At 38.6% G+C, this 19,842-nt stretch overlaps 2 protein-coding genes across 2 annotated transcripts; one reads left to right on the forward strand and one right to left on the reverse strand.

Annotated features, from left to right (window-relative positions):
• Positions 1-58: 58 nt before the first annotated feature.
• On the forward strand, positions 59-3,234 carry pdcl3 (phosducin-like 3). Its single transcript, XM_023409747.2, has 6 exons — positions 59-161; positions 870-990; positions 1,265-1,355; positions 1,589-1,732; positions 2,311-2,519; positions 2,629-3,234. The coding sequence occupies exons 1-6, from the start codon at positions 156-158 to the stop codon at positions 2,775-2,777; spliced, it is 720 nt and encodes a 239-aa protein (XP_023265515.1). The 5' UTR covers positions 59-155; the 3' UTR covers positions 2,778-3,234.
• Positions 3,235-3,452: 218 nt separating this feature from the next.
• nms (neuromedin S) lies at positions 3,453-8,198 on the reverse strand. The gene is made up of 7 exons (XM_023409751.2): positions 8,123-8,198; positions 6,639-6,685; positions 6,023-6,079; positions 5,638-5,664; positions 5,495-5,548; positions 4,565-4,636; positions 3,453-3,678 (listed from the first exon to the last, which is right to left on the reverse strand). Exons 1-7 carry the CDS (start codon positions 8,193-8,195, stop codon positions 3,670-3,672), a joined length of 339 nt encoding a protein of 112 aa, XP_023265519.1. The 5' UTR covers positions 8,196-8,198; the 3' UTR covers positions 3,453-3,669.
• Between the last annotated feature and the right edge of the window lie 11,644 nt (positions 8,199-19,842).

The following is a 19,842-nucleotide window of genomic DNA, read 5'->3' on the forward strand; positions in this document are numbered from 1 at the left end:
AAGTGTTTTTACTTTAACCTCGGACGGACTGTGTGCTTATTTGAGAAATGTGTTAGTTTCTGTTTCCTGCCGGAATCGGTGCGTGTGCGGTCCTTCTGTTTCCGTATCTGAGAGGAGAGCAGCGGTGTGATTTCTGAGGAGACTTATCTGTCAAAATGCAGGTTGGTAAAAGCTTCATGATACTTTTAAACGCTGTGGATTGATGTTGCTTATTGAGACAATTTAACAGAGGTTGTTGTCGACGAAGTGTATCGAGATCATTTTAGAGCAGAGCTGTGGAACTTAGCTAGCAGTGAAGCTGGGCGTATCAACAGTTTAGAGCTAGCTTCACCGTTAGCTTGCAGATTGCTCAATACTCCAAACTTGTACAAGACACACACACATACACAAAGAACATGAACATCAAATTAGCTGGTACTAAGGCTGAACTGGTTTGTGATCAATCGATTACGTGGTAGACAGAAATTTAGCTGATAGCGGCCTCGAAAACGTAAATACTCTTAAGTGACACAGCGGTAGTAGAAATGTTGTCGGGCTGTGATGTATTTCGACTTAACCTGTAGTCAGTCTACAAAATGTTCAAATTGCAAAAAAACGCTGAAGTAAACTTCCAGTTCTCCAGTTAAAGGAAAAGTTGGTTAAGTTAAAGTAATATTGTAACTTATATTTTCCTCAAGTATCCCCTTAACTACTAAATCGGAAGCTGTGACTCAGAAACTAACTTCAGCGTTGCGGTGTCTAATGGAAATCCTCACATTTAAGTGTCTGAACAATCAAGCTGTTATTATGAGATCCAAAGTAAAATCCACTCAGATAGATTTCTGTTCTTTGTATAAGAGACCTGTGTATGTGCTTTGTTTTCTCCCCAGGACCCAAACGAAGACACAGAGTGGAATGATATCCTGAGGAAGAAAGGCATTCTTCCTCCCAAAGAGGTACCTAAAGAGGATGAAGAGGAGGAGGAGCTGGCTCTCCAACAGCAGTCTGTCGGTAAGCTGGTGTACACATCAGTATTTCTTTGTGGCTTAATGTGGGAAATACATGTTTCCACCACACAGAACGTGGTTCAAAGTTACAATTTACCCTGTTTGGTTTTATTTGCAGATGTACAAATGAAAACCATGAAAAAAATCTATCAAATGTAATATTTTTTAAAAAGTTCAGTGTTGGCTAATTTGACCCTATTCAACTGATCACTGTTTACACAATTATTTTCAGAACATGTAAAATCAGCTGCTGCCACTGTTGTTGTTTCTCTGAACAGTTAAAACATATGAGAGCATGACACTGGAAGAACTGGAGGAGAACGAAGATGAGTTTGGTGAGGAAGATGAGGCTGCCATCGAGATGTACAGGTGAGTGGAGGTTATGCAGGCAGGGGATTGGTGTATTGAGCACCTCATGGACACTGAGTTCTGCTATATTCGTCAATTCATCATAAAGTGTGTTTGTAAAATTTCATGTCCACTTCATCCCAAATATTGTAGTTAAAAATCTACTCACCATTTTCAAATGAATTTTTGAATCTCTGACTGAGACTCTCAGTTCAGTCTGTCCGTATACTGACGTGAGTTGCGTCTCTTTGCAGACAAAAGCGTCTCGCAGAGTGGAAGGCAACTCAGATGAAAAATGTGTTCAAGGAGCTGGGGGAAATCTCAGGGCAAGACTACGTCAAGGAGGTCAACCAGGCTGGGGAAGGCATCTGGGTGGTGCTGCACCTCTACAAACAGGGGTAGGTCATCCAACCACATCAAGCACTTGAATGTGACAAAACTCTTGAAGTCTTGTAGATGTAGGGCAGAAAAAAAACTGAGTTGATATTATGAGTTGAGTGAATTGTATGCTGCTGGAAGAGCTGGGTGAATTATATACATACAATCTCTTATAATGTAAGATTACACACATCTTGTCGTGGTTGAGAATATTTGCTTGTCCTCTGCTAAACTCATAGTTTTGGGAAAACTTTAATCCAAAATACCTTCTGGTTGAATATGAGAGTGTACATGTTGAGCAGGACTTAAACCCCAAACCTAAATACTGTCTGTTGTGTTTTTTGGTGCTAAAAGTTAATTAATGGATTAGATGAATGACAGAAACTCAGCAACACTGTTAGTTCAATAAATTGTCATTGATCAAATAAAAGATGTAAAACATTCTCTGCTTCATCTTCTTAAAAAAAATGTTTGTTTTTTTTCACCCTGCATCATCTGGAACTTGTGTTGAGAACATTTCACTATTTTCTTCTGACCCCCTAAATGCAAAGTGACAGTGCAGCACTAACAGCTCTTTCAACTTCATGTTGTTTCCCAGCATACCTCTGTGCACCCTCATCAACCAGCACCTGAGCATCTTGGCCAGGAAGTTCCCCCAGACCAAGTTCCTCAAGTCCATCTCCACCACCTGCATCCCCAACTACCCCGACCGTAACCTGCCCACCATCTTTGTCTACTTTGAGGGGGAGATGAAGGCGCAGTTCATCGGTCCCCTGGTCTTTGGAGGCATGAACCTCAAAGTTGAAGGTAGGAGGAAAAGTTGCTCACTTAAAAACTGCATCACAGACAAGCTGTTGTTTCATTGTGTCTTTTACTTTAAGTGAAGGGTTTGTAACTTGCCTTGTTTCTCTCCCAGAGCTGGAGTGGAGGTTATCAGAGACCGGGGCAGTGAAGACAGAGCTAGAGGAAAACCCCAAGAAGCAAATTGAAGACAAGCTAATGTCATCAATCAGATGTTCGCTCCCTACACGAAAGGACAGTGACTCTGAGGACGAGGACTATTAGGAAAACAATGCCTGTCACTCTAAACCAGGAAGACCATGTGGCTGCTGTGTGGGAAAACACTCAAAGGACCCTGAAACGTTTGACGATGCTTCGTGCAGAGACGGTATCTCCTTTATAAGCAAGTACAATTCATATTTTAACCATGTAGGTGGCGCTCTTACACAGGCGCAGTCCTGCTCAGGGGAACTTTAACAGGACACTTGGCAGGAGAGAATCGAACCCATGTTCTTGTTGTTGAACCTCACTGTACGTCTCCTTGGGAAAGCAGGGAAGACAGCACAACAGTCACCCTTTTGTAATTTGAAAAAACGTCCAACTCCATCACCTGAATCTTTACAAAAGCATCAAAGACAAATTTTAACTTTTTTATTATGTTTGATCAGTTTGTCACAAAAAGTACATGTACTGTATTTAAACCTGTTAAATTAAATGTGAGTTCACCTCTTTGCCACAATAATCGTTTTTTTTCTACGAGCTCTTTTTTTTTTTCTTTTCTTTTTTGGAATCTGTGTCACTGTCGACCATAAAGAACTTGCTTAAGAGCTTATTTTGAGTGTTTTGTTTGTATTTTGTGACACCCCCCTTTCGTGTGTAACAGTGCATCATGCCAAATGTGCATTTGGGAACATTTCACCACAAACTTACACCACTTGACATTTGGAAGCAGGAAGACACGTGGCAGCCATGACAGTGCAGTGCTATATATATTTTTCCATCTATACAATAATTTATTTTCTGTTAACAAAAAGTCTGCTGGAGATTCTCTGCGTCGCTCTTTCAGCTGATTTTGGACGGGACGTCCAGAGGAGAAGCCGCCTGCTGCTCTTCTTCTTCTGTTCTCATTTCCTTTGTTTTTCAGGTTTTTCTTTTACAATATCCCCTCTGGCAGTTCTCAAATCTTCTGTTTCATTAGCAAGATGGAGAGAGAGACAGAGAGAAGTCAGTGTCAGCAGTTAATCGCACCTGAACAGTGATGTCGTTTAACGTGATTTATGCTGGCTCCTTCTTGATCACTGTCGCTACTTCTTTGCTACCTGAGTAGGAAGCTTCCTGAAAAGGTTCATTCTTAATAGGAATTGTTCCCTCTTAAGTGGGTTACACAAAGATTAATTGAATGGGAAACATGAAAAATGATGTTCTACTACTCAAATTTAGATTCTTTTTCTCAGACTCTTCCGTAATTTCTTTCTTTTTTTGCTAATAAATAATTCAGGAAGTTGGGAAATATGTTTATTTGCTTAGTTAGAAGGATTTCATCCCTCTGATATTTTAAATATTAAGCTACAGCCAGAAGATGGTTAGCTTATCTTAGTATTGATCTTTTCATCTACATAATTCCTGACAAGAAGGGAATAAGTGTAATTCCCAAAATACTGAACTACTTTTAAATACTGGATCGTTTTGCCTTAGATGCTGCTTCATTTTAAAGCGTCTCCAGCGGCAGAGGTTTGGAGTCACTGTTCTCAAACCCGCCAAAACAAGAAGCTTCCTCTGTCTTAACTGAATTAACACACTCCTGCAACTTCAATATTTCAAATTCCTGCCCAGAAATGTTGCCTAAAAATAGTTTTTCCTATGTGTCTGTGATACTTTTTCAATGTTTATGGTTTTGACATGACTGTTTCTTGTATGCATTCTCTTCCTACAGCATTTTCTCATGTTCCTGTGGGGGGGCAAGGGTCATAGCTTTAATCTTCTATAAAAAATTGACAGCACTCTTGATCTTCTATGAACATACAGCTGACAGTTACAGACTTAAACAGTGAATGTAACTTTAGTTTTCTCACCAGAAGTAGCACCTTCTTTCTCCTCTGGGAAAGCTTAGGCGACAGTCGCATCAGAGGGTGAACGGAGTGAGACTGGAGGAGGAAAGAGAAGAGTTTTCTTAATGATGATGAGCTGCTGTTTGACATGCCGGATGTCTGAGTGAACTCAAAGCAGACTTGTAGAAATTTTTAAGGCCGTGTTCGGATCAACAAAGACACTGATCAAAGTTGACATGGGTCTCAATCTTTGTAGGTTCTGTTATAATTAGTGAAAGTACAAAATATTACAATGGATTTATTTGCAGTGAGGTAGATCATAATACTACTGTAGTAAGTCTAAGGAATCAGTCCAGTGAATGGGCTAACTTCTGACAATCACGTCATTTAGCTGCGTAAAAAAGATCAAAACTTTTTTGGTAGTGAACTTTGTATTGAATGTCTTTTTCACTTCTGTTATCTGATGGTTTCTAATTTAAATCATTATTTTTGCCAGTTTTTAGTTATATAAGTCTTATTTGGTCGCTTCTAGACAAAGGCTTTTGTAGGGGAAAGAATGTATTTCTCAAAGTAAGGTGTCAAAAGAGTGTCATTTTAGTTCATCCCTACAGCCCTAGGAAAGAGATTTTAATTCAGGTTCACACCTTGCAGCAAAACCAAAATATAAAGTAATAATTTATTTTCGATTCAGCTTCAAGCACCGGAAAAGTCAGGAACCTCCTCACTGTCAGTGGAGCAGCGGATGTCATTTACTTACGCAGACAGAGAAAGGTTATATTTTTCTAAAATGATGTCATTCACGTTTTGAACGTCTTTAAGGAGTAACGGCCACCTGGTCTCGTTCACTGTGAGCTCTCAGAGTGAACCAGCAGGAGTCAAATCAACCACTCTGGGCAACTGATCCAACATTTTAAGACACGATGACCGTAAAAGACGATTTGTTCCTCTGCTCACCTCATGCTGTACAGCTCCAACAGAGTTACGCGCTTTGGAGTAATGAAACAGAAACTGAAAACAAAGAGGAGAAATTTGAGAGTGAGTGAGTTGCTGCTGAACAATTATTAGAAATCTGAAAAAAAATAAGGAGGAAAACTTACTCTTTTGAAAACATTCTGGACTTGTTCCTGTGGGGAGACACAAAATCATAAAGTATAATCGCACAGAAATCACAAACCACTTAATTTATAAAAAGGTGCAGCATAATAATTTTATGATCATTTAGCCCCTTGCCACATAACAGCACCACCTATGTCTGTGATGGAGGCAAGTCCAAATCTTTCTTTCAGGTTTCGATCAGCAGTTTCAGAAAATGTATTTCTACTAAAAACGTAAAATTAGTTTTGTATAAACAGACCTGGTAAAGAGCCGATAAACAAACCAGACCATCAGTGTTGTGTTTACAGTTAATTTAGTGACGTGGTAAATCTGACAGAAAATGTTAAAAAATACTGTTGTGTGTCTTTAAAGTTTAAAGTCACCCACCTCATTCTGGTCTCTCCACAGAACGTCACTCAAGTCATTACTTTGGATGCCGCGCACCTGCAGACAAAACGACACAATTCATTACGAATGAACAGTGGAAAGCAACACTGGTGCTCTGAGTTTCAACACTGACCTCTACAGCATCCAGGAGAAACAAGACAGATGTTATATTGCCTACATTTGGACTCAACATCTGCAGAAGAGTGGCTCTATGGACTCATTCTTTGGTCCAATAATACTTTATCTCTATTTTGTATTGTTCTGTTGTTCTTACAGACCATAGGTGGTGGTGATCACATGAGACTGCACAGACACAAGATGTTGGTTAACCACTGAGTTAGAAAAATGTGATAGAGCTGTTGATTCATGATCAGTGTGAGGACTCTTCAACCACCACGCCTCCTCTCACTGCCCTTCTGTTTTTCTGTGCAAACCCTTTAATAATGTTCATTTCTTTACTCACAACCTGGAAATAATTTATCATAAGGATCAAACATCACTTGTGGAAATGGGACCAAAGGAGAGACTTAGAAAAAAAAAAAAAACATGCATGCAGTTGTCAGGAAGTCGTAATGAAATAGGAATAAGTTAAAATGTGGAAAAGATAAGTCACTACCTGTCTTAACGCCAAGCCATCTTCCCACCGATCATAGGGGCTGGCATCTGGGTACAGAGCACATGTTTCAGTCATTTATACCAATGGAAGTGTTTAAATGGTACAAACACGTTATTGCCATTACAATAATGAATACATTATACAACAATACTATAATAATATATAGTCCATAGGACTCTAAAGGTGTTTGTGTTGTGATTTTATTGTACTTAATTTTAGCAATATGTTCTATAAAAATCTTTGTACATTATTCTTATAAGGGCTGACAGGAAATACTTGGTACAGTATTAAATATACAGTGTTTCATCGATGCAGCTGTTTGTGTGAGCAGCTACAAACAGACCAGTACCTGCCTCTGCTCCACGATCAGAGATAAGAAACTACATTTTAATGAAAATCTAGAGGCTTTCTAAAAAAATTAAAAAAAAAAATATATATAAATCTAATTATAACCCGCAGTATCTTGAGATTATGTTGTTCACTGTAGAGGAGTATCCCTCAGTCTCAACACTTAAATGGTAACTGAAAGTCTTTTTTTTTCACTGAACTCCAGTGGTTGAAAGTGAAGCTGATGTTTTGCTCAGGATGTGTTCAGTCACTGTTGCTGTGTGGGTGTGGTTAGTGGAGGAGCAGAGCACAAACTTTCAACTACAGCAGGTCCATTTTCAGCTTGGTATTAAGTCACTTGGTGATTAAAGTAACTAAATATATTTACCCAAGTACTGTACTTAAGTATAATTTTGAAATGCTTGCATATTATTTGAGAGTTTCAGTTTTATACCACTTCATACTTCAGTTCCACTTTATTCCATTCATTCCATTTTACTGCATTTGAAAGCTTAAGTTACTGCTTATTTTGTAGGTCCAGATTTTATATGCAAAATAAATGATCATCTTAAAAAAACAATGCACCTTTATAGATGAATTGATTATTTAATTAATTAATCAATTAAGCTATTTATCAGCTGTCGATTAATTAATTTCCAGCTCTGATGTCTGATGAATGAAAGAGCAAACTAAAACAACAAGGCAAGTTTTTGTGTCCTTGAAGAAAATATTCACCAACCAATTCCACCTAATAATTCTGATTAACTGCTTGAGTATGAAGCAAATTTACTTAATAAGAATTAATGAAGACATTAGTAATACGTTATAAAACACTTGTTTTTTGCGTAAGGTTGAAGAAAGTACTTTATGGCATTTACCACTTTAAATGAACTTTATCATACTTTATATTTTATCTCCTTCCATCACTATATATGATATATTATAGTTATAATATTGTTCTATTGTTCTATAATGAGCTGTAACTTTGCATCCTTTGTGCACCCCAGGATTAACCTATTAGATGTGTTTTAAAAACAAACAAAATCCAAGCAAAGAGGGAAAATCCACAATAAAGGTCCAATTAGAAAGACACATTTTTGACCACACAGTTTACAGGTTCACTTGTGTATTAATCCATTTCAATAGAGATCACCCACCTGTCGTGCTCCAACATCCAACAAACCAGAGTAAACATAAAAGAAAAGGCTGTGGCACAGTTGACAGAGTCATGTCTCTGAGTGTCCTCGCTCCTCTTCCTCTGTGTTAGTTGCGCGCTTTTTGGAGAGGCTCTGCCTTGTGGTTCTCACCGGGCTTCTCACTTCGATGCGGTTCGGTTCGGTTCGGCTCGGCTCGGCTCGGCTTGTTGAACTCGATCCCCGGCAGCTGTGTGGTCTGACCGCTGTACCCTCTGCCCGCCGCAGTTTAAAAGCACACAACTGCAGGCTGACAAGCATCCTCTCATACGTAGAGGTGACCAATCACCACACCCGCGTGCGCAAATCCAACGCACTCTCTTTTCTCTCTCTACACACACACACACACACACACACACAGAGTTTTCTGGGAAAACCATTTGACTGGGTATACTGGGCTGTGTTTTTTTTTCTTCTTTTTAACAAGGCTGTGTTGACGTCAGGTTTTATCATTAGTAATATGACTGGAGCTTGGGATGGGAAGGGATGATAACTCTGATGAAACGCAGCTGATGAACTACAGTAAAAGTTGTAAGAGAGGTAGTAGCTGGGATGGGAACAGGTTGCAGTATAGTATTAGTAACGCTCACTGCAAATTATTCCTTATGTACAAGGAAAAGATGGTCTGCTAATGTATCCAACCCTATATTACATTTATTTTGTTGCTCATCTCTGTTGACTTCCTAGTGTATTATGTGAAATATTTTTTAAATATTTTTAATGTATTTTATTTGTAGAGCGTAAGAGAGAAGACAAAGTTCTTTGCAGTGTAATGTTACGCTGTTTTTAACAAGTTATTTTAAGTCCTTTTTATGTGTTTTTGGCACATTTCACTGTCAACCGATATCCTTCATGTGGGCTGGGAACTTGTATATGAATGACACAAACAAACTAGTGTAATGCAGGCACTATACTGTAGGTTAACATGAAGCGAGATCTAACCAGATATTTTTGCTTGTCAATCTCCAAGGCCCTTTAGAGGTCTCAGGCCCCGGGCAATCACCCCATTCCCCTTATGGTTAATCCAATTTAAGCATCAGCAGGTCAGTGGGTCGTCAATACATCCATTAACATTCATCTCTTGACCTCTCTGTGTGCCTGCCAATCAGGGTGCATAAAGTGTTCTCCCTTCTGAGGAGAGGCTGTGATGTGATGTGCGATTACGATCACTTCTAAATACCTGGTTAGTCTTTCTATTTGTGTGACATATTGCCTTGTATTTTTTTGCCTCTGCAACTTCTTTCAGAGCAGCAGATTTTTAAGGCACTAATTACCTTTTAACCACAACTCTTAGCAGCCATTGTTCTGTCATTATTGCACAAATCAGGTTTTCCTATATGCGAGTCAGATAGTTGATCCAAAGCCTGACTGACTGTTGTTTTATCTAACTGATCAGGTAACAGACCTGTCTTCAGGTTGTGCGCTGATGTGGAGACTGTATGTTGTTCTGTTCAGGGATTAACTGCTCCGATCAGGTAGACTGGAGATACAGCTGCATTTAGCCAGACTTGTTTGTCACGTTAAACTAGGGAATTACATTTCACTGACACCTGATTTTACACCAAAACCTGACCTTTCCAGGAAGAGTAAAGGTGACTGCTCATTGTCACACAATTTGGCTTAATGTCAGGCTGCTCACTGCCCTGCATTGTGGTGTAGTTTGGTGGAACACAATGCAAGTTTTGGTGCATCACCTGTTCGTCAAATAGAAGAGTGGTGGCACCCTAGATTCTGTAAAAGATCATATAAAAGGTCATATTTTAGGGCATGTGTAACTTTCACAGACTTATTTTCCTCTGCAGCACAAAAGTTAAAATAAACATGACCTCACCTGTAGTCCATTATGATGACACACCAACTCCATAACTATCATCCGTCATAAATAGTCACAGACCAACTGTATGAGAGCATCCAGCTCCACTAATCAATATTTTTTCATTTGCAATTAATTAAGTTATGACGTCAAATGTGAAAGCAGTCGCTCGCAGCAATGAAGCCACAAAAAATTACCAATAACTCAGCAGCTCTGCTTTGTATTTTTAGCCTAGGCAGCTCTGATACATCCACTGTACACTACCTACCCCGACCCAACAGACAGGCAACATTAGAAACTAGCTTAAGAAGAGGGTGGAAAATCTAGTGAATAAAGAGCTAGAAAATTTTCTCAGAAGTTGGTGGAGTCCAAAATTGAGCAAAAAGGAGAATAAATATCAACAAACACAACATTAACCAAAATGTTTTTCATTGTGTTGTGGAGCTACACATTATGTTTGTTTACTATACTGGCTGCTGCTGTTGAGCCACTTCTTTTTCATGTACACTTACTGTATATATGACATAATGTATGAAATTAGCCTCTAGATATCATTAAGAAGAATAAAGAAATATTTAATATTTTAAATCTACATATAGAAAATGATTAGTTTCATGTATGCATTTTCTTTTTCTTCTTTTAGACTCAGTTTATTTGGTCTGTTTACACCATTAGATTTATTTCATTTTGCATGTCTGCGAATAACAAGTAACACTTTTAAATCAACCATATCTATAAACTAATAAGAGCTATTCAGCAGACTGATTGAGCCAGCGTCCCTGTCATGTGGCAGAGATTTGAATCTTCACAGTGCGCAGTGTATTTGAAGATCTGGTAATCACAGTCCATCTTGTGTGATTGGCCTCCACAAAAAACAAAGGAAATAGGAATAATTGAGCCGCAGAGAAGCAGCTGAAGAGCTTCTTATTCACTTTCTTATTTTGAAAGACGAACACGCTCCAGTCCACGCCTCTTACGCAACCACAGAGTTACAAATCCAAGTGCTCGATGTGGAATATGAGGCATAGTGACTGGAAAACCAAAGCATTTGTCATTCTTCGAGATGCCTAATACAGTAGTTTGGTTATTGTTTTTATATGGGTATATTTATTTTTTTAAACTTTCCTTTATTTCATATTTTCTTGCACAGCACTGCATCGCTATATTCTTTTGTTTTACAAATCAAGCAAGAAGAAATGTTATTTCAGCGACCATGTTTTTTCGGATTAGGATTAATCCCAAACAGGTTAAAAATCTCTCTTTGTTGTGCAGTGAACACAACATTTTGTTATCCATATGGTTAGAGGAGGAGTAAATGTTGTTAAGCAACCTTCTGAGCTTTAGCCATGCAAACGGTGTGGCTCTAGAGATGGCAATGTAGATCTGTCTTTGGTCCGGACTGAAATATCTCTATAATTACTGGATGGATTGTCATGATATTTGGTAGATATCACCCTCTGGAATAATTCAAAGAACTTTGATCATTGTGACTCTCCATCTAGTGTTATCATCAAGTCACAATTTTAATATTTATCTAATATTTATAATGTGATACCATTGTTATTGTGAAGATGTTACCTAACAGAGCCGCTGTCATGGCAGTAGACTCTTTGTCTTGATGAAGATGTTATCCCTCAGATAAATGGATGATCTGTAATGTTAATGTAATAAAAATACATGAGAGGCTCAGGTTTGGCTCTTATACTCTGCAGTTAAGCTGCTGCCAGGTAGCATGAGTCATGTGTTGTCTACACACTACCTGGTGTAATTTTGCACTGGTTCAGCTAACAATCTGTAGGCTATTAAATGAGAAGCACCACCCTCAGGCTCTCTTTAACAGCCTTTTACTTGATTAATCCACCTTCTTAATTAATCCTGTCAGATTGGTTTAACACGATTCAATAGGTGGTAGTATGGTGGTTAAAGAAAGGTTTCTGAAACTGCTCTTTTCCTTAATCCACAACGAAACTGCTGCTTCTCCATTTTCATGATGTGACTTCCATTTGTCTTGATTTGGCGGCAGGCGGGATCAACACTAGCACTGTGTCTTACTGCTGCTTTGAAAAGAAAGGACACTGAAGCTCCTCAGGGTGGTCATTTAGTGAGCGGTGAAGCTCTCAGGTTCAGTTCCTGCAGCTTCTACTGTCACACATGTCTCTGTATGTGTGTGTGTGTGTGTGTGTGTGTGTGAGCAGCAAAGTGTTTCATTAAGTCCTCCAGAGGTACTCATAGATTTCATCCTGTCAAAAAGGCCACATTCTCACCGCAGGCCTTCGCGCTCTGAACTGCCCCTCATATGTGCAAGTTTTGTATGGCTATATCTAAGGTTTGACTGCCATGGGCTAAAATGGTTATGGGTGTACAGTGCAATGGATCTTTTTGGCTACCCTAAAGAGGTGTGTGACGTCACCCAAAGGTTCATCATCTTTCCAGAAAATCTATTTTTGGTAACAGGGTTTACGTTGTGGTCATGTTAGCCAGAGAGGTTATTTTGTCCTGAACAAACAGGAGAGACTGATGACATCAACATATTTTAGGTGACATTAATGTTGTCAAAGCAGTGGAATTGCATGAAACCAATGGCAAGATGTGAATTGCACCAAACTCATAGTACTACATACTACTACTAGTGGTCAAAAACTCCAAGGGGTGACCAGCTGTCCCATCCATCTGATGACTACTACAGCGTGTGTGACAGTAACATCAGTGTCAGTGTCTCAGGGCAATATGGTGCGTGATACGTTCCTCATAAAAAAAAAAAAAAAAGGCCATAAGCTTCACAACCACCCCTGATGTACCTCCCTGTGGTCATATACAAAGGTCGACATATGTGCCGTGCCTGTACCGCTGCTTCCTGTGGGATGCTCTCCCCAGCAATAGAGGATGATGGGAAAGTGTCCTGCTGTCTCGCGGTTTTCAGTACAGCCTTTTGGACTGATTGGCTCGTCGTAGCAGCTGCTTCATCACTATGTTCTGCTGTTTTTCAGATGGGCTGATGTTGGATGGTCCCTGATTGCCGCCTCTGTTTGATTTGCTGTGGCATCCTCCTAAACCGTGGAAGTGTTGCTGTTTGATTGCATATGATTGTGCAAATAAACACACAATGCACTACATTGTGTCACAGACTAAAATGAGCTAAACAGAATACAGATGAATCTCCTGCATCTGACAGAAAGCTTGTAGTTTCACTGCTTAAAGCATTAAGTTGGAAAAATTCTATCTTTATCTTATTGTCAACAAATCCCATGAAAAGACTAAAACCACTGGTTTGTGCGTGTTTGTATCTAATATATCTTATTCTTCTGTGCCACAGAACTAAATCTTTCTGTCATTACCATGAACACACAGTGTGGTTTATTTTGACCCAAACACCATCTGGCTGCTGGAAATACTTCCCAAAACACCAAATGTGTATTAATCCACATCTGAAAATAGTCCCCAATTGTATAAAATTGTGCAAATGTACAATTTACTCATGGTTCACTAACCTTTGCTTTAAACTACAGTGCCTGCGTGAAAAATTAGGATAACACCAGCTTTCTCCAATGAATTAACATGCGTCACTATTTATATGTATGTTAAAAATTCTATATGAATGTCGGTGGGAAAAAGAGAAGACATTGCAACAGAACATTTGTCTCTGGAAGGTACTAGAAAAGCAAAAAGCTCGTCTCCAGAGCTGACTTTTCCACAGAAATAGGATTCCTGATTCATTGTCTTTTTCTTTTTTTTTTCTGGGTGTTTATCAAGCTCTGGCATTAATGAGCAAGTCGACATCACTTTGTTGTTGAGGCACATCAGCGCTTTTCCCCTTATTAACCCCATAACTCAGCTTGGCTGCCAGCAGACCTCACCTTTAAAATGACCCACTGTGTCGCACCTCACATGGTCGATGAAGCTCGAGTGCTGCTCGATGATTTGTGACCAAATTACAGTCTTTTTGCCGGAGAAAGTGCTGCTGCTGATACCATTTTTTTGCAGTACCAGTTTCAAATTTGCCTTTTCCTCTGCCTCTCACCGGCATGTCGGGGGGCACAGAACTATGACACTGCTGTGATCCTTTGTTGAAATCAGTAAAAACCAAGGTTTCGAAGTAAACAATCCCTCGTCTTCAGCCTCAAACTCAAAGTGGGACTCTGGCAGAAAGTCCCATTCTTTTTTCTTTTCTTTTTTTTTTTTTTGTGTATTTATTTTTATTGTTTTCATAACAAAGAAAGAAAAAACAACAACAAAAACAAATACATATTAACAGTAGTTGGTGGTGCTACACAGAACAGTACAGAGGTTTTTGACATGCGACAAACAGGACATAGAACAAAGGTAATGGCGCAGTGACAGAATAGCACTAGTTCAGTTTTTAAACATTAAATCTAGAAAAGGTTGCCAGATTTTAAAAAAGACTTCCTCTTTAGCAGACATAATGTACCTGATTTTCTCCAGGTGTAATACATTTCCCAACTCTCTCAGCCACATTTCAAATGTAGGAGACCTCTCACATTTCCAAGATTGCAAAATTAATTTTCTTGCTAACAGTGTTGAGAGGGAGATAGCCTTAGCTTCACAACCACTTTTCACACTATCTGGGTCGGCCACCCCAAACAACATGGTGAATGGGTCTGGGTGACATGGATGATTAAAGGCCTTAGTGAAAAAGTCAAATAAGGAGCCCCAGAATGATTGTAGCTTATGACATGACAAAAATAAGTGGGATAGTGTTCCTTCTTCACTTCGACACTTAGAAAGTCCCATTCTTAATAAATAACATGTTGTTTGACTGTTTTTCTACAAATGAAATTCTGGTTTTGTTACTTCTTCAGAGGCTATAGTGAGTCACTATTGGAAATTGACGAGACGGGCTGGGGCTAGCTGGTTAGCATGCTAACTTCAGTAGAAGAAAAAAATAAGCGATAGAGATAGAAGCAAAACGAGAGTTAACATTGGTATTGCTTCCCACTGCTGGAGACAGCTCTATGATTAAATGAATGAAGTTTGATGCTGAACTAACGTTTCCTCTAGACTGGTAAGTAAGTTAATGCTAACGCTGGCTAGCAATAGCAAAACATACAAATAGCTCTTTTAAAGCTTTACACACACATGTGTTCGTATGAAACAACTTTTTTAAATCAAATTAAAGCCTAATTTAGCCTAATTAAAACCAAACCTAACTAATTGTCATTTACCAAAGGACTGGGACTGTTTATGTGAGATGTGTTTGATCAAATTACAGAATCCAAAACTGTTAGTGCAACTCTGGGAGCATCATATCATCATCACTGTGGGGTCTCCAGCAGGGGAGCAGCGGGTGCAACATCAAGTTGAATATGCAGTGGGAGACAGATGCTTTCCATTAACACACAGTGACCAATGCAGCTCAGTCAGTGTGAGTCAGAGGAAAACAACACCCTCCGCTGGTGAGAGGGAGTGGGAGGCGTAAAAGACAGAGGAGAGACGATCGTACTTTGTGTGCAGCAGCTGGATGAGTGTCATCGTTTCCCATGTGTCTATATAATGTCATTATATATGTGGGCTGGAACACAGAAAGTTGATGAAAGTGTAATTGTGTTTTTTTTTTTTAAATATTGTTATCAAATCAAGAATGTTTAGAAAAGGCTTGATTTGATAAACTACTGATTGTCCAGTTGTCAGTATGTCACCCATAAACCACATCTGTATTCCTCATAGGAATTCTCCAACAACTCCATCTTTATTTTTCCATATTTCCCCCAAATCTATTGCTACTAATAAATATATGGTTTCTATTCATTGTAACAGGAGTTAGCTGGTTACATTTTTCTTAGTTTGGGTCTTTTCATTGGATTTGTAAATAAAAACAAAGTAATACTAGTTATAATAATACTTTTAATTTTAATTCATAAAAATATGACATTATATAGTAGAAACAAATATAGATTTTTTAAAGATTTTTTTGCAATTATTTGATAAAGTAAATATAGTGGAAAATATTAATGTAATTATAATAACAGTTATGTAAATAACCTTATTTACAATTAACAGTTATGGAGCAACATTACAGTGCTGCCTTTCTGCAGTTTCCAGTCTTAGTTTCTAAGTCTTCCAGCATCCAAACATCACAGTCACACAACAGTAAATTACAAAGAATGTCATGATGACTTTGTGCTGCTGCCTCGTTTCAAAAACATCTGTGCCCCCAAAACACCTCTTGCTTTCCCGTAGTAATTATCATAGTTTAGATATTGGAAATGACATGATTGTACAAAAGTGACTTTTAGTTTCTGATTTACACTCCCCTCCAAAAGTATTGGAACAGTGAGGCCAATTCCTTTATTTTTACTGTAGACTGAAAACATTTGGGTTTGACACCAAAAGATGAATATGAGACAAGATATCAACATTTCAGCTTTTATTTCCAGGTATTTACATCTGGATTTGATACACAACTTAGAAGATAGCACCTTTTATTTTGAACACACCCATTTTTCATGTGAGCAAAAGTATTGGAACATGTGACTGACAGGTGTGTATTGTTGCCCAGATGTGTCCTATTACATTGATTATTCAAACAATAAATAGCACTGAATGTCTACGCTCAGTTTCAGATTTGGATTTTATAGTTTTTATATATAGCATTTATAGTTATAGGTGGAACTAACATGAAAACCAGAGAGCTGTCTATGGGTGAAAAAAAAGCAATTGTGAAGCTGAAAGAAGATGGAAAATCAATTAGAGCCATTGCACAAACATTGGCCATAGCCAGTACGACCATTTTGAATGTCCTGAAGAAGAAAGAAACCACTGGTGTACTAAGTAACAGACATCGAATGGGTAGACCGAGGAAAACAGCAGCAGCTGACGACAGAAACATTGTGAGAGCTGTAAAGAAAGACCCTAAAACAACTGTTAGTGACATCAGCAACAACCTCCAGACGGCAGGAGTGAAGGAATCAGAATCTACTGTTCGCAGAAGACTTCATGAACAAAAGAACAGAGGCTAGACCAGAAGATGCAAACCACTCATTAGCAAGAAGAAAAAGAAGGCCAGGCTGGAATTTGCCAAAAAAGTACAGAGACGAGCCTCAAAAATTCTGTTTATGGACTGATGAGACAAAGATGAACCTTTACCAAAGTGATGGAAAGGCTAAGGTTTGGAGAAAGAAAGGATCCAAACATACAAGCTCATCTGTGAAACACGGTGGAGGTATTGTCATGGCTTGGGATTGCATGGCTTCTTCTGGAACGGGCTCATTAATCTTCATTGATGATGTAACACATGATGGCAGCAGCAAAATGAACTCAGAAGTCTTCAGAAACATTTTGTCTGCCAATTTAAAGAAAGATGCAACCAAACTGACTGGGAGATCATTCATCATGCAGCAAGATAATGACCCAAAACACACTGCAAAAACAACAAAGGAGTTCATCAGGGGCAAGAAGTGGAAGGTTTTATACTGGCCAAGTCAATCTCCAGACTTAAACCCTATAGAGCATTTTACCTGCTATGGAAGAGACTGAAGGGAGAAACCCCCCAAAACAAACAACAACTGAAAGAGGCTGCGGTGAAAGCCTGGAAAAGCATCACAAAAGAAGAATGCAAAAGTTTGGTGATGTCAGTGGGTCACAGGCTTGATGCAGTTATTGCAAGTAAAGGATTTGCAAATAAATATCAAGTTTTATACACTTTAGTCTATTTTAAGTCTATCTGTTCCAATACTTTTGCTCACCTAAAAAATTGGTGTTCCGTTACAAATAATGCTATCTTCTAAGTTGTGTATCAGATCCAGATGTAAATACCTGGAAATAAAAGCTGAAATGTTGATCTCTTGTCTCATATTCATCTTTTGATGTCAAACCCAAATGTTTTCAGTCTACAGCAGAAATAAAGGAATTGGCCTCACTCTTCCAATACTTTTAGAGGGGAGTGTAGTTCAATTCAGTTTTGTTGCTACTTAGTTCTTGGGAGTATTTGCTTTAAATGGGACATTTGAACCCAAGTGCTTTTTTTGGTTTTCAAGATCCAAAAACAGCAGAAAAAGAATCTGGGGTGATGAATAGAAGAAGTATAGTGCAAATAGTGGTTATGCTGTATGTGCATGTGCCCACAGTTGGATATTTTGGAATGTGTTTACTTTCTGTTTGCATGAAATATCCATTCAACCCACTGCATGATTTGCAGTTTTAATAAACAAATCTATGGAGCCCACTTAGCCGAGCTGTAAAAGTTAACAACACACAAATGCAATATCGGCCTGATGAAGCACCTTACTCACAGCGTCAATGAAAACACTTTTACTGTGGATGCCAAAGCAAAAATAAACAACAGAGGTAAATCTACTAAACAATACTGAAAAAAATCCTACATCTCTAACATTATTTACAGTCATGGAGTCAGCTGTGCAGTTATAATGAATGTTATAATCACACACACTGTGATTTGGTGTTTAACGTGGAGAAAACTTCAATGATTTGTATTGATTTTTTTAATGTGATACTGACCAAAGCTTCCAGATACAAAATATATCAGGCTGAATTATGTGAAGAAGTGTATAAACTGATGCACAAGACAAATGTAATATTTCCATTTGATGGGACGATGCAGATGAAAAACCTGAGGGTTTGAATATTTCACACATCTTCATTTAACAGCTGGAACACACTAATAACAAAATACTGTCATAACAGTGTAGAACAAGATGATTTTAATGACTTATGTGAGGTGAGTTAACAATGAATCATATACACCTTTTCTTCTACCAGCTATTTTTAAAGCCCTTACTCTGTAGAACGCATGGCTTCAGGGGTGAAGGATATAGATACAGTCTGTGAATAGTGTAACCATGAAGTGCTGGTTTCTGTGCAGGTAATGATACTTTCTATGTCGTACTGTAGAGCACACCTTCCTCCAGGTTTGAGTGTTACACAACGAGTTTCCTATCTTCCAAAATCCTGATACTTCTAAACACATTGCTGAACAAGGAGTTGAGTTGTATTATGGGAGATCCAGATGTTCCAGGGTTTATAGAACTCGACAAATATTAAGAAACTGAAAGTTGGGAAATCATTTGGGTGCTCCTACTTGTTACTTAAAAGTTGATAATCTCGCACCAAGGTGTTTTTTTTTTCTGGATTTTCTGACCAACCTGGGGAGTTCAAAGTTCACATCACATTTAGCCAAATAAAACTCACTTTCAGGTGAGTCAGAGGTGTTGTCATTGTGGCGTCCGGCAAGAAATGAAGGAGTGGAGAGTGTGAGCTCTGACAGCCGGCGGCTGGCAGTGTTGATTGGTGTGTCACCACTCCAGACAAAAGGTCGGTCAGAAAACTCATTTTTCTGTTCACACTCAACTACAGTAGTGTTAATGGATCACTCTGACCTGGGCCCTAATCACTGTCTACTGTAACAACAAAGGTGAGGATCACATGCCTGGACATTCAGTTGGCTGGTTATATGGAGGTAATATATGGCATGTGATTAGGTTTTAGTTGCTGTCCCAAACTTGTGTGCACACTTTCCAATAACTTTTACCCACAAGACAACTTTACGTCCTCCTCCACTCAAAAATGTGTTCCATTGTGACTTCACTTGGATGTTTGTGCAGAATGATGCATCTGCAGAGTTTGATACTAGAAGGCAGTTTTCACATTTATCTACTGAAAGTGGACGTTCGCTGTGCTCACCTTAAATCTGAGTTTAACTCATGGAAATATGAGCATCATTTTGTGGTAGGCGGTTGTAGTGCAATATGTAATTTACACAAGTATGATGTGGAAATTTCTACAGATGGAGAAGGAGTAGATGTATTTTTAAGAACTTTTAAGCTTATTGAACTTTAATGAGTGAAAATAAAACAAATCAGATGCAAATTATTCTTCTATATTCTATTATTATTGTATT

Source organism: Seriola lalandi, unplaced genomic scaffold (assembly GCF_002814215.2).
Source record: "Seriola lalandi dorsalis isolate HSWRI2012SDOR001 ecotype SW California unplaced genomic scaffold, Sedor1 jcf7180002054406, whole genome shotgun sequence".
NCBI classification, from domain to species: Eukaryota; Metazoa; Chordata; class Actinopteri; order Carangiformes; family Carangidae; genus Seriola; species Seriola lalandi.

What these genes read in the sequence shown, in the direction of transcription:
- pdcl3 (XM_023409747.2), top strand. An exon ending in GCTGCCATCGAGATGTACAG is followed by an intron (nt 1,356 to 1,588) that starts GTGAGTGGAGGT and finishes GTCTCTTTGCAG; the next exon opens with ACAAAAGCGTCTCGCAGAGT. An exon ending in CATGAACCTCAAAGTTGAAG is followed by an intron (nt 2,520 to 2,628) that starts GTAGGAGGAAAA and finishes TTTCTCTCCCAG; the next exon opens with AGCTGGAGTGGAGGTTATCA.
- nms (XM_023409751.2), bottom strand. Translation starts at nt 8,195, where the DNA reads ATGACTCTGTCAACTGTGCCACAGCCTTTTCTTTTATGTTTACTCTGG. An exon ending in TCCAGAATGTTTTCAAAAGA is followed by an intron (nt 5,549 to 5,637) that starts GTAAGTTTTCCT and finishes CTTTGTTTTCAG; the next exon opens with TTTCTGTTTCATTACTCCAA. An exon ending in TTGGAGCTGTACAGCATGAG is followed by an intron (nt 4,637 to 5,494) that starts GTGAGCAGAGGA and finishes TTCCTCCTCCAG; the next exon opens with TCTCACTCCGTTCACCCTCT.